The 14,611-nt window shown below is 60.9% G+C and overlaps 1 protein-coding gene across 1 annotated transcript in view; it reads right to left on the bottom strand.

Moving 5' to 3' along the window:
* COL22A1 (collagen type XXII alpha 1 chain) overlaps positions 1-14,611 on the bottom strand; it is a 166,270-nt gene that overhangs the window by 116,354 nt on the left and 35,305 nt on the right. The window contains exons 5-9 of the mRNA XM_037166749.2: positions 11,640-11,751; positions 10,403-10,526; positions 6,476-6,751; positions 3,882-3,962; positions 2,872-2,985 (exon numbers count right to left, since the gene is read on the bottom strand). Coding sequence (XP_037022644.2) covers positions 2,872-2,985; positions 3,882-3,962; positions 6,476-6,751; positions 10,403-10,526; positions 11,640-11,751 — 707 coding nt within the window. The remainder of the gene's footprint in view (positions 1-2,871; positions 2,986-3,881; positions 3,963-6,475; positions 6,752-10,402; positions 10,527-11,639; positions 11,752-14,611) is intronic.

Genomic DNA, 14,611 nt, shown 5'->3' with positions numbered 1-14,611 from the left:
CGCTCACACTCCGGTCACCGTCATGCCCTCGGCTGTCTCAGGAACCTGCCACTCCTGTGTTCACAGGTGCCATTCACAGGTGCAAACGGAGACGCAGGGCGTGCAGGGCTCGGCCTCGGGCAGAGCCCGCAGGAGGGTCGTGTGCAGCCCACGCTCACCGTGACGGCTGGTTCAGAGCCGGGAACCTGGACCCAAAGGCAGCGCGGGGGCCTCGGTGAGCAAGGGGAAGGTGGGACAAGCCGAGTGGAAGATTTACGCCCCGGGAAACAAAGTCCTGGGGCCAGAGTCCTGCCTCCAGGAGAGGACACCCAGACTCTCGCCCCTCCTGCTGCGCTCTCTACAGAGGTGAGCGCGGAGGTGCCAGGGAGCCTCTGTCTACAGAGGTGGCCAGTGGGGCCCTTCCACGGGGCCTCTTCCGGGGGGAGGGGGACAGACCCCCTTCCCACGGGCCTGTGATTGGGAGGCTGTTCCGCAAACTAGGTGGCAAGTGCCACCTAGTGCCATGGCTGGTGCCCCAGGCAGAGAGGACACTGCAGGACTTTGAGGACCACGTCCTGTGTGTTTTGAGACCCGCTGCTTGGCACACGGTGGGCGCTGTGTGTGTGCTATCAGAACAACGTGCTGCTGACCGAATACAGGAACAGCTTGTCTGTGAGGCCCCCGGCAGCCCGGGCTCAGGGTTTGTGGACCTGCTGGGCAATCCTGCAGAGCCGGGCCTCGTCCTGCCAGCGAGAAGGAGGGCATGTGTTTCCTTATCCTCCCCGCCCACCCACCCATCCATCCGTCCGTCCGTCCGTCTGTCCATGCTTCATACTCTGGTCCACGGACCCAGCAACTCATCCATGACTTCATGGCAGCTCTCTCTCCATAGCTACAAGCACAGACACGTCCATATTCGGTCTCTGCCATCAGGAACTTGTCTTCAGAAGAAAAGACAAGCGGGCGCCGTACTGCGATGTGATAGTTGCCACGACCAACGGAAGCATGGGCAGAGAAAGGGGCCACAAGGTCTTGGAAACGGCAGGTGCTTCGTAAAGCGTCCCCGAGTGGCTGAATGGTGAATGATCAGAGTGGGAGGGGGTGCGGCAGGAGGGAAATCACTCAGGCAGCACGTGCTGGGGAGGAATTCTTTGGGAACCTCTTGAAAGATGAGCAGCATTCGCTGGACAGAGGAGGGGGCACAGCAGGACATGGCGGGGACATGTGCCAGAAGGCGAGGAAGAACGTGACCCTCCAGGAACCGGAAGTTCCTGCCTGGCACCGCACGGGGAGGGGACTCAAGTGAAATGAGGCTGGAAAAGCAGCTGGGGACTCACTGTGGGGGGGAATGCGGGGGCCCAGGAGGGGAGCCTGTTTGCTGGGAGTGGGAAGGTGGGTGGGACCGAGAGGGCAGAGGCCTGCTGGAGCCAGGACTCCCATCTTGGGGTCCAAGTCGGGGCCACAGGGGTCTCAGCAGGACACGCGCAGGGCACAGGCCTGGAGTTGGGATAGCCCTGCGCTGGACCGAGCTAGGACTGGCCGCCCTCCCTGGCCCAGGCCTCCTGCACCCACAGTAGCGAGCGGCCCAATCCTCACAATGCCATCGGCCTTCTGCTCTGGGTTCTTAGTGCAAATGAGGGCGCCACAGGATTGGGGTTCATGCAGCTGCTTTGGTTATTTCACTAACAGGCAAGAGCTGCATCCGCAGACTGTCTGTGGCCACCCTGAGCCACGGGGCCGCTGCCCGGCACTGAGTGTGCGCCCCGGCCCCTCCCTGCTGTCCTTCCATCATTCCCCACCTGCCTGTCACCAGCGGCACCAGGACCCAGGCTCTGTCACTTTACCCACTGCCCCGAGAAAGCCTCGGCTGGCAGCAGGCCAGTGCCGGGCCAGCGTCCCTCAAGCCCCACTGACTCAGGGCTCCCTGGGGCTCCCTGCATCCCGAATCGGGCTCTCGGGGTGGAAGGAAGGGGGTGTGGAGTTGCAGCCAGGTCAAGCTCACAGAAAGAAGACTGTTACTGAAACCCCACAGGCAGGTGGGCGCACTCCAGCGCACTGCACCCGTGACTTCACACTTCCGTCTGTGCCCCCCACCCCGCACCCTCCCAAAGCCACTGAGCCCCGGCTGCATGCTGGCCTGGAGCCCAGCGGTGCAGGCACAGCCACGGCCTTGACCATGGGCTGGAGGTCAAGGCCCTGGACTGCAGGTCCAGTGCCCTTCATGGAGACACTCTCCAGCACAGTTCTGCTTCTGTCACCCTTGTGAACTTGTCCATGTCTGCTCTGCTCAAACAGTGCAGTTTTTCTCCTCATCACAGGCCCTCGGGTCCCCAGGAGGGGAGAAGGGACAGAGGCTCAGTCTCTTGGCACCGCACTTCCTCTGCATAATGGGTGGGGGCGCTGTTCACAGAAACACGCTCGTTTTTAAACTCAGAACAAGACACCCAAAAATCTGCTCACACCTGCACTGAGACTGCGGAGCAGGGCTCATTGAAGAAAACACCGAGAAGAAAGGAGAGAGGGCCTGCTCCCCAGCGCGCGTCTAAACCCCCACCCAGGACCATTCTGAGCCACACCCACCCAGCCTCGTCCTTTCCAAGTTCGCCGCACGTGAGTGGAGGGATGCCCGCGGGGGCCGGGAGAGCCCGGGCACACCTCATTATCGTAGGGAGATGTACCACGGCACTCGGCCTGAGCAGCTCCTGCCCCAGCTCCCAGCGTGCACGGAACCAAGAAAGGAGAGGCCCCAGGAGCAGGAACACTTCCCTGCCTGAGAGCCCTGGGAAGGACAGGGGCATCATGGGAAATTCCCACCTCCGCTGTCAGCCCTGCCGGCCGAGCCTGCTCAGCTCTGGGGCTCGGAGTGGGCTGGGAGTGGGCTGCAGAGGGTACCTTTTCTCCAGCCGGGCAGGAGCAGTTGATGGTCTTCAAAAACCCGATGTGCTCACTGCCAGAGGTGGGCGGCGGCGGCGGGGGTGGGGGCTCTGTCAGCACGGTCACCTGGCACTGGAAGGGAAGCCCCACAGGTCAGCACCTGGGTCTCACCCAGCACCGCTCTTATCAGTCAGGGGCTCCGCCTGCAGCTTTCTCAGAGCCGGGCAGGAGGGGGGCAAGGCGGCTGGGGCCTCCCACCTAGTAGGTGCTCACTGAGGACGCTCTTCCTTACCCTCCCCTCTCCTCTCCCCTCCCTCTCTGGACACTCAGGCCGTCTGCTCTGAGACCCGGCCTGGCACCCCTCACGCTGCATGCTGGGCCCCATAATCATGCTGAGACAGGCACACTGGCCCACCACTCTCCGAGTCCTGGGGACAGGACCACAGAGCTGGGCAGGTGGGTTTCACCCTGCAGCCATAGAAGCAGACCCCAATACTCCCACCTTCCGAGCAGCCTTGGCGCTGGAATTGGGTAACGCGGTGGGAGAGGGAGAGACCTGCAGAGGGGTGCAGGGACAGGTCCCACGGAGAGGGGCTGAGCCACACAGAGGGTCCAGGGCCCTCTCTGGTCTGTCCCACCCGTGCCCTGCCCCAGTCCTGCCCGGCCGCCCAGCCCAGGGCACTGCAGCCTCACCTTCCTCGGAGCTCCCAGGGCAAGGGCCGTCATCCCTCCTGGGGACACTCTGCCAGCTCTGCCCCCCGCCCCCCAGAGCTGGGCTTCCATGCAGGCCTGTGGCCTCAGTGTGCTGAGGACCGACACCAGGACCCCGGGCGCCTGCGTGACCCTGCTCGCCTGCGGGACTAAAAGCGGATCCCTCGCAATGATCACCGGGCTCCCTCCCAGGTGCCAGTCGGGATGGTGGGTGTCCCGAGCCCCAGCTGCCCCTTCTAGGCCCTGGACAGCCCTGTCCTTCCGGAGGCCAACCACCTGTTTCCTCCCAACCCCTCTGTGCAAGAGACTTTGCTCACCGGGCCCGTGGGGATGTCACAGCAAGTCTCCAGTTCCGCGTGGCGGGAGTCGCAGTAAATCACAATCCGCTGCAGGTCAAACTGCAGAGAGAAGCAGGTCCGTGGATGAGGCTCTGGAGCCCAGGGCCCGCCCCAGCTCAGGCCAGCCGGGCGCCCCGGTCTGACCCCGCCACTGCCGTCCCCGAGCTGCACTTGAACCCCTCTAATCGTGGGGTGCAGCTGCAGGAGGAGAGCTGGCCCAGCCATGGTGCCCCGCAGCAGTCCCTGGAAGTCAGGGTGCCCCACACGGCTGCTTAGTGAACTTCTTAAAATGAAAAGTTGCTCCTATCTCCTCCTTTAACGCCACAACCCCTTAATGTTGCCCAAAGGGTCTGTGGCGTCAAACACACACACGCTGAGCCCCCAGACCCCCACAGAGGGTTAGAAGGGCTCCCTGAGGGGCCCACCATGATCCCCAAATCTGAGAGTCGGGGTGTAACGTGCAGAATTGACAAGCAGACAGTGAAGCAGCACTGGTCCGTCCGTTCATCCATCTCTCTGGGCCCGCTTTTCCTCACTGAGTGGGATGAGTAGGTGAGTGAGCTCATGGGGCCAAAATGAGAAGAAGTGACTAGTAGTGTGGACCCTCGAGCCAGTGACCAGCAAGGAGTAAAAGCAGTCAGGTGGCTACTGTGCTGGTACCAGGGCTCAGTGCACAGTCTCCAGGGGTGTGCACCTGCCCCACAAAGCTAATAGGAGAAGGACGACCTGGCAGCCAGCGTTGAGTCCCCAGAAGCTGCACTGACCCCCAGGGCAGCCCCAGCCCCTTCCCCCAGCACACTGGCCTTGCCCCCGCCCACCAGGCCTAGAGCCTCTCTCTTTAATTGCACCTGGGCCCTGCCACGTCCTCCTTCCAGCAGCCCTGCAGCCCCAGGACACCTCCTCAAGTAAGGTCCTGACTCTCCCTGCCTTGCCTCAACCCTTCCCGCCACTTGCCCCGCAGGTGGGTCCCCAGGCCTGTGGGTGGGCAGGCCTGCCCCTGCCATCTCCCCACCCTCACCCCACACTGTGCTTCCAGCTCCTGCTGCCTCACCTGGCTTTGCACACAGTGCTGAGAGGGTTCAGCCTCCTCTGCTCAGACAAAATGTATTCATCCTTCAAGACTCATCCCAGGAATCACCTCCTCCAGGAAGCCGCCCCTGCTGAACCCTCCTCCCTTCCCCATCACCCACCCAGCTCGCCCGAGGCGGGTATCCTTCCCCAGGTCCTGTAAGAGCTGATGCTTTGTGCCATCATGGCATTTATTCAACAGACAGAAAAGACCTCAGTGTGAGCCTCTCTGCTCTCTGAGACATAAGTGTCTTAAAGTCGAAGAGAGCCTTTGTCTGTGTGTCAAAGTGACGGACAAGCCAAAGATAGAGGCCACCATCACAGGCTCATGTCCTCCCGAGGCAGACGACAGTGTCTGTGTCATCACAGAACCCCCCCACCCCCACACGATGCTCTGCACCAACAGGTGTCCCACACGTACTGCTGACCTGCACCCCAGGGACCGGGCTGGGGTGCGGAGCATGCGGGTCTGGGGCGCCTCGGTGGGCTGACTGCCCCTCCCCACCCCCACTCCTGGGTGCTTCCGGGCAACTGTAAAAACTATGTGTGTACATGCATGCACTGGGCTGCACAGGTGTGTGCACCGCACGGAACCCATCGAAGTGTACGCCTAAAACCTGTTCATCTTACTTATGCAATTACCCCTCGATAAAGAAAAAACAAAACATGCATTAATTGTGTGAGCTAACTTAGCCTAAGCAAGACAAAGCTGCTTTATTTAAAACCTAGAAACGGTCTAGAAATTTCAAAGGCATCATGAGCACCAACTTAGGTTATATTTTTAGGACCTGAACCGGGTGGGCACAGAATCAGTGAAATGAGCAGCAGCACTATCGTATACCACATGAGTCTGCAACGCAAAACGGAATTATAATAACGCCGCCCGCTAGCACTGCCTGCTCGGTAGGCGTACGGGCTCTGTGCACAGACAGGTAACTAGGGCTACACAGTCTCCTGTACCTTCCACTGGCTACACGGAGATGCAGATACAGATACCGATGCAGACACAGATACAGATGCAGATACGGATACAGACATAGACACAGACACAGACACAGACGCAGACACAGATACAGATACAGACACAGAGGCAGATACAGATACAGATGAAGATACAGATGCACTTGCAGATACAGATACAGACACAGATACAGACACAGACACAGATACAGATACAGAGGCAGATACAGACACAGACACAGATACAGGTACAGATTCAGATACAGATTCAAATACAGACGCAGACAGAGAGAGGTAAACACAGATCCACCACATACCCAGTGCTGAGCACAGTGCCTGGCACATAACAGTGCTCAGTATACAGGTGATAATGACTGACTGGATGGCTGAATGAGTGAGCATATGAGTGAGTGACTGAGAGGCGGTGACTCTGGGTTCCGAAGTGGCAGTTCCCTGAGTCGGGGTCCTCTCTTTGAAGACAGCCCAAGGTGGCGATGGGACACATGACACAGGCGGGGGTGGGGGCCCCGGGGCGGTGCACTCACGTCGATGGGCACGCTGTCGTAGAGGCGCTTGCCGATCACCGTCTTGCCCTGGATGTCGATGTTCTCCCTCTCCTCGATGGGCAGCGTCTGCACCAGCGCGCAGTCCACGTACAGGGAGACGTTCTGGGCCTGGATGCTCAGGGCGACCTTGTGCCAGTCGCGGTCAAAGAGGTCGTGGACCCGGGCGCCGCGGAAGACCACCCTGACGGCATCCTCCACGGCCCCCACGGCGTTGTACTCGACCGCCTTGTTCTCACCGTCCAGCCGGATGGAGACCTGGGGAGGACAGGACCGGGGACCCCTTGAGCTGCCTGGGGCTGAGCGGGGAGGGGTGCTGCAGAGTCAGACCGATGAACCTGAGCCGGGTCCTGGCTGTGGCCCTCACCAGCTGGCCGGCTGCAGGCAGGCCACCCCATGTGTAAGCCGTGCTCCCTCCCCCGGGCAACGGCTTCGATAGCGCCTCCCTGGCAGGCCCTTCTGAGCCCTGCATCACCTGGACGGATGGATTGCACCCTCACCCAGAGCCTCATCCTGGCCGCCTGGAGGGACTCACAGGCAATAGCACTTTCTTTCCTTTCATTTAAAAAAATTTTTTTATCCTCACTCAAGGACATTTTTTTCATTGCTTTTAGAGAGCCAGGAAGAGAGAGAGAGAGAGACATCAATGAGACAAAGAAGAATGGTTTGGTTGCCTCCTGCACACACGCAGGCTGGGGATGGAACCGGCGACCTCCAACCAGCGGAGCCCGCCGCTGCCCCGCCCCAGCAGGCAAGAGCACTTTTGTGGGACCAGGAGACAACTGGTGCAGAGGGGCTTGGGTAGTGAGACCCACCAGAAACCCCGACAGGTTTCCGAGTTGCTTAAAACCTCCGCTGGCAAGACAGAACCCATCTGGCCAGAGGCCAAGTACAAGTATGAAAATTTATCCATCCACCCTGAAGGTGAGGACCTTTATCCTCAGTCCCAGATCTATAGTGACAGGTCCCCCACCATGAGGACACAGCGGAAGGTCCAGTAGATTCAAGCAGCAGGGACCTTGCCTGCTTCGTTCACTGACACCCCCTGCCCTTTGCAACACGACTGGAAACTCTGGGAGCAAGATTTACTTTTGTTTTCCTTATAATGAACAATGCACTCATTTGCCATCCTTTGCACAATATTCATGGAGCATCCATCCTCTGTGACCCACTAGCAATGTGCCAGGCGCCAGAAACATGACCGCGGGCAAGATGGGCGCCCAGCCAGCGCGTGAAGGCGGGAGCGTAGCACACGGGAAATCAGAGTTCCCTGAGCGAACGGACGGAGGAGTTCCAGCCCTCCATCCCCCTGGGCAAGCCTCCGCTGGCCCGATACCCACACCCCACCTTCCTCGGCTGGCCTCCCGCTCCCGGAGCCTGACCTTCAACAAGGGCTCCTTCACCGGGGCTCCGTGCCCTTTGGCTCCTGGTTTGTTTGGGCCACGGGTAGCCCCCTGGAGTGGGGGGCTCGGGTATTGATTCTTCCTGCCCTCCCAGCTGGCTGTGCTTCCCGACGGAGGTGCTCCTCCTGTCCCATCTGCCCCCTGTGACTCCAGCGTCACCATCTCTACTCACCGCCCCCCTCACTAGGCCGGGCCTCCCCTGCTCCCAAAGTCACCTATCAGTTCCCTTAACCCGGACCCTTCACCCCTCAGCTCCCCTAACTTCAGCTACTTTATGAAAACAGCCTTCATGAATCCCGGCTATTGCCTGGCTGTGTGGCCCTGAGCTGTTTAACGTCTGTACTAGTTCCTCACTTTGCAAACCACAGCCAACACTCGCGCCTATGCCACAGGGCGTTATTACGAGATTAGACAAATTCACATACGGTAATTCTGTTTCCCAAACACACCCAGAATCAGATCACGTCTCCGCAGCCGCTCCCACTGCCTGTAGACTCAGCGTCATCTCCTCCCTGGGTGACTGTCAGTCTCCCCCTCCCAGGGCCGGCCCCTCCCAGGGCCTGCTCTCAGGCGGAAGTCCTGACCCGTGCCCACGAGGCCATGAAACCTGGCCCCCAGCACCCACGCCTCATCTCTAACTACCCCCAGATGCTGCCCCAGCCTCACCAGCCTCCTTCCTGTCCCTTTATCATGTCGGGAATCAGCAAATGCCCCTTGGTTTCCCCAAGTGACAATGAGGAAAAAGGCCACTTTCAAGGGTGGTTGTAGATACTAAATGAGGTCATGAATCTGAAACCCTCAGTGGACAGATCCATAATGACCGAGGGCAAAGGGACAGCTGCTAACGCCATCCCGCTCCACTTCCAGTCTAGCCGGGATGTCCCCAGGGCATGGAGGTCAACTCCCCGCCAGGCTGCCCGGGAAGGGCGCCCCACCCAGGCCTGTGTCATGGAGCTGAACTGCCAGGTGCGTCTTTGAAATCGAGCCCGAGGTCCTCAAAGGCCGGTGAGCCTCTGGCTGGCTCAGCAGCACCGTAGCCCACGGACCATTCCTCAGACGGAGGGGAGGCAGCGGCCGTGGTGGATGGGCACATACCCAGCATCGTGGAGGAAGAAGAGCCAGACTGAGGGGGCGGTGCGGGCTGGCCCCCAAGAATGCCATGGCAGGCGCCCAGTTCCAGGGCTGCAGGCAGACCTGGGAGACGGGAGCGGCCAGGTCTGCACACGAGACCAGCCGCCTGCTCTCCGGAAACGCCTCTGGGGAGGAGTCTCGTGTCCTCCACGCAGCCTCCCCCACTGCAGAAATATGGTCACTCGGCCTGACCAGGGCTGCGACCAAAGCCACAGCCAAGAGGACTGACAGAGACACAGGGGCCAGCTGCCCACAGTGGACAAAGGGCAGACTTGGGGCTTGACTGCCCAGTTCCAATCCCACCTTCCCTTCTTCGCAGCTATGACAACGCAGACCTGGGCCGGGCTTCGCTGTGGTTCTGCTCCCTCCTGGGTGAGCGAGAATGGCAGACCCACTGGCGGGGGCGAGGGGGGGGGCACTGAGATGTGTGAAGCACTAGGACCATCCCGAGGTCCTACTAAGTACACGTGCACGCTCGCGTGGACAAGCCCGTGCACACCACGTCAGAGTCCAGCTCTAACCAGCGGCGGAGACCTTGTTCTCCCAGAGAGCAGCGCGGAGGGGCTGAGCACGCTTCCATTTTATTTAACTGCCCCAGCCGAGGAGAGTCATGTCTTCACACGGTCTGTATGTCCAGAAAGAACAGGAGTAGGCCACAGACAGAGAAACGAGTGATCCAGGAACACTGAAGCCGGGGCACCGGGATTTGGAGGACTCGAGAGCAGGGCTGCCCGCGTCTCCAACCAATGCCCGGTGCTGACGGCTCCAGCGCTGAGGCCGGTCTGCCCCCCTTGGCCACACGCCGCTCCGGAGGCTGCGGCGGGCTTCGGAACTCACTCAGGGCAAGGCCAGGAGTCCCACCTGCACTGGCTCTCAGGCCCTGTTCTAGATGCTTCCGCCAACCGTTCCTGGCAGAATCTGGTCCAGCTTACCTCTGAGAATGCCGAGACTTGGAGCTCACACCCAGAAAGGGGTGGACACCAGATGTGAACCCCGGTCTCGGGGGCCCTGGGCACATTCTGCTACCCACCAACCACACCAGGAAGCTCGTTCATGTTGTTGGCACAGCACGTGCTGTAGACCAGCAGGGGGGGCGGGCTGCCACCTCGTTAGGTGGAGCCACCCGAGACAGGCCCCGGTCTTTGTCCCCGCCGGAGTGCCGGCACCCAGCCCGCCCTGGGAGAAGCTGCGCCAGTCTGCTGGTGTGACGCTCCCCGCAGGCTTCCCGGTCCAGGCTCCTGCATTTCCAGCCCCTGGACCCAGGACCGAGGCCGAGGCCAAGGCCAGAGAGGGGCCGGTGGGCGTGGCCAGCCCCCCAGGAGGACGCAGGCGGCAGCAGCCATCCCCACCCCAGAGGCCCCGGAGCGGCTCCTACCTGCGGGATGCCGTACTGGTCGATGACCTGCCAGATGTACCAGTCTTCCTTCCGGGAGCTTTTCCGGAAGCGGAAGGTTGTGACGAAGGCATACTCGTCAGGCAGACCCTGGGGGAACACGTCCCTGGAGGGGGACCGAGACAGAGGACGCCGGGCTCAGTGAGGGCAGCAGTGGAAGCCCACATCCCCGGGGCCCTGAGCCCCGCCCACGGTACCTCCTAAACGTCTCTAAATCCCACCTGCCCGCACTGCCTCTCCTCCCAGGCAGCCCTGGGCAGACCTCCCCGTGGCCCCTCCACTGGCCCCTTGTCCCACCCTCAGCCCCTTCAAGTCCACCAGCAGATGAGTCCATCTCTCCAGCGTCCTGACCCCGACAGGACCCACGAGAAATGCCACACTGCCACTCCCCAGGGTCAAAGGCAGCAGAGCGTCCCAGCCTCCACCTCTCCTTGCTGTTACTCGGCAGCCCAGCCCACTTGTGACATCCTGTCCCACCTGGTCCCCTGTCCCTGCACCCAGGCATCCTCCCTCCATCTCCACAGAGCCCAGGGTTCCTGTGACCATGGAGCCAGCCCCCGAACTGGGGCCTGACCCACCAGCCCTGCACCTCCAGGATCAGGGTGCAGGGAGCTGCCAGAACGCACGCGGCCTTGGCTTCCATCAGCCGTCTGGCCGCAGCGCCAGGAGGGGAAGTGCGGAGGCGGCTGGGTTCCTGATTCTCAGACTCGAGGACCCTCAGGGACCCTGCCTTTGGCAAAGCCTGGTCCTTCCCCTCTGATCTCAGTGCACAGACCTAAGCTGGGAGTGGGCACGCTCGCCAACAGGCACAGGGCCACCTGGGAACCTGTGCAGGGCCAGGCGCCCGGTCAGGGGTGAAAGTGGGTCCTCACTGGACACAGTGACCACATGGCGCTGGGTGTCACTCTGCCTGCATTGTCACGCAGGTTTGGATCTGCAACCGCAAATGTCTTCTGTTCATCGTGCTGACAGAGGACCGCACACGTGGACGAGGGACTGTATGGAGGGATTTGGGGAAGGGCCAGGGAGCCAACAAAAGCCATGGCAACAGGTCTACTAAAAGACAGGTTGAGTTTCCAGGTCAGGGGCTGGGTGGTGTCATCCCTGGGTGGCTTTCCAGGGCACTGAAGAGGGAGAGACCTGCTGAGCGCTCAGGATGTGGCTGAGGCCGACTGGCCAGGCATCCCGGGCTGGTCTGGAGGGAGGGGTGGCCACTCACTCGGTCCTCTGCACCACAGGGAAGGAGCCCAAGCGGACGTAGGAGCTCTGCACCCCATTCTCCCGCCTGCCTGAGATCTCCTTCACACTGAACAGATCCATCAGGTCGAAACCTGTGCAAAGACAAAAGCTGGGGTGAGAGCGGAAGGAGGAGCAGGGAGACGAAGACCCACCCCTCTCCGCAGAGGCAGACTTTTTGCCTGCCCTGGGGACGTTGTTCAAACGCATATTCAGTAGTACGAACAAGCCGCAGTAAGCAAGGAGAGGTCCAGCCTCCGTGTCCGATTCCTCTCCCAGGGAAAAGGTGCTGAGAAAGGCAGGCACAGGGCCTTCCACCAAAGAGTGAGCGCTGCAGAGGTCCAGGATGGTGGCCGCGTGGAAGGCATCCTGGCTGCGACCCCGGGGCTGCGACCCCTGGGCAGGAAGCCCATAGGGGACGTTTGTTTCCCTTACACAGGATGCTCTTCCAGCATCGTCTGGGGACAGAAGGCACAAGGTGCCCCTGGAGCCCTGGGCCCAGCACCTCACAGCGCCTGGCGTCCCCAGCTGGGACCAGCCAGTGGCACTGATGGGTCGCCCACATGCGAGAAGATTGAAGGGCTGCTGAGTGCACGAGGCCCTGCAGCTGCAAGGTCCCAGGGCTGGGAACAGGGTGACCAGCAAGTACACCCTGCAGGGCCCCACATTCCAGGTTCCGTGGTAGGGACCCCAAGCAGTAAAGGGTGTCAAGGCTGCTCAGGGATTGGGTCCTGTTCCAGAGTAGGCGGAGTCAGCAGGAGCGGGTGCAGGAGCCAGTCTGTCTGGGTCTGGAGGCTGTTCAGCACTGGGAGGGGCATGGTTGGCATGCTCAGGCCTTCTTCAAACAGGTGGCCAGACAGGGACACGCCCTGCAGGCCTGCCACCTGGAGGACTCAGTGCATCCCACACCTGTCATCACCACCAGCCTGGCCCAGGTGGGCAGCACTCTGAATCGGCCACAACCTGGGGGTGCTGCGGTGGAGGCAAGAGGTGCTGGTCATGAGACGCTGGCAGCTTCATTTAGGGAGCAAAGGTTGAGAAGAGAGAGGGTCACCCAGACACACCTGGGGCCTGTCCCTCTTCTTAGGCCCTGCTGCTCTGTGACTCTGGTACAATGACTCAGCCCCTAAAACTCCGCCCCTCGTCTGTATGGAATGAGAAAGAGCAGCTGCTATGCATGGAGCCCGGCCCCTGGAGGCCCCCACGAAGTGTCAGCTCGCATTCAGAGTCTGGTGGCCGTGCACCCAATGCCGCCCCACGCGAATCAGGGGTGAGAGCAGCAGGCCTGTCCCTGTGCCTCACAACTTCACCAGCGGCCCCCAGAAACACCCCCATGAGCTGGGCTCCCCCTGGCAGTTATATACGGGAGGACTGAAAACAAAGGAGTTTTTTCAAAGCAAACTCGGGCTCTGGTTCCTGGCTCCACTTCTATTGGTTTCGACGGACAAAAACAAAGACTTAAACATCAGAAACTCTGGACACAGGCAATTAACTAGGCGGCAGCAAAGGGCACCCGAGGAAAGACAAATTGCCTGAAATAAACAAGGGCCTGAAGGCGAGTGAAAAATGTTCCCGAGGTGCAAGGACTGGGGTGCAAGGCACCGGGCGCGCGCGCAAGAGAGGAGCGATCGTTTAACGCCAGACCTGCACGGTGCGGCTCCCTGAAGTCAGAGCCAGCGGGTGCAACCAGCATCAGGGACACAGTGAACCCGGGGTCCACCGGCTGCACCGCTCCCTGCTCACCCTCCCAGTCCGCACTGCGCAAGGCCATGCCAGGCATGGACGCCCCCAGGCACCCCAGGTTCCAGCCTGAATCCGTCAGGAGCTTTTGCAGCCGTCCTCGTCTGTGGCACCGTTTGTGGAGACAGACGGGGAGAGGAGGAAGGGACTCGCAGACCCCACTGACCCCTACACAGTCAGTGCCCCACCGGCTGCTCAAATTCCTGTTATGAACAGGACAAAATCCCAGCCCCCGAAGTTCAGTGCCTGATGGGAAACACACACAAATAAGCAGCGCTGCTACATGATAAAGAAGGGGAATGGCTGGGCTTGTACAGGAGCACAGGACTATTGTCCCTGCCCACCTGAGGAGCAATCCGGGAGGGCTTCCCAGGGGAGGCAAGGCGCTGCCTGGATACGGAGAACAAGTGAAACCTGAGCAGAGAGAGGAGGAGGAAAGGCCTCACAAGGCAGCTGGGTGCGCAAAGGTCACTGGACCCGAGTCAGCCAGGCTCCTTCTGGGAACCCTGGGCATGTCGGATGTCAGGGGACCGGCTCAGAGGAAGCCGGGCTGAGTTCCTCCGGCCACATGGGAGAGTTTGAATGCGCTACTGCAGGCCATGGGGAGCCGCGGAAGGACCTGATGACAAGGACGAAACACAATCTGGTTTCCATTTTCGAAGGTGACTCTGGCAGTGGGACATGGAGAAGCCAGGAGGCTGCGAGGTCAAGATGCGGAAAGATGGGGCGGGGGTGTGGGGGGCAGGGACTGCTGACTATTTGGGTTTGGAGGTTATCTGGATATGATGATGGCCTGTGTGGAAGGAGAGAGACGCCCAGGACGGATTTCATACCCACGCTGCCCCAGGCCCGTCTCGAAGCATGGAATGGCCAACACTCAGGAAACGTGTGGGACCCCCTCGGCCTCTCGAACCTGCTGCCAGCACCAAGACGGGTCCTCAGAGACACCAGGTCGGACCCCCTGTCACACAGTCAGAGAAACGGAGCCTCGGGGACCTCGGGGGTGGACCCCGGGCCCAGGTGGTGAGCTGCGGGCCAGTCCACCCTCTCCGCCCGCAAGCTAGCTCATCCGTTCTCCGCACTCTCGCTGTTCCTGCCCAGAGAAGCCCTAAAAATAGCCGGAGTCGTTTAAGGGAAAACCTGGGGGTGAGGCTTTGGGGAACCGCGCTTCTCCGGAGCAGAAAAGCTCCTCCTCCAGTCACCCCGTCACGATGC

This window comes from Artibeus jamaicensis, unplaced genomic scaffold, assembly GCF_021234435.1.
Source record: "Artibeus jamaicensis isolate MK-2021 breed Jamaican fruit bat unplaced genomic scaffold, CSHL_Jam_final scaffold_916, whole genome shotgun sequence".
Lineage (NCBI taxonomy): Eukaryota > Metazoa > Chordata > Mammalia > Chiroptera > Phyllostomidae > Artibeus > Artibeus jamaicensis.
The sequence above is the reverse complement of the archived record's forward strand: the minus strand, read 5'-3'. Positions and strand labels throughout refer to the sequence as shown.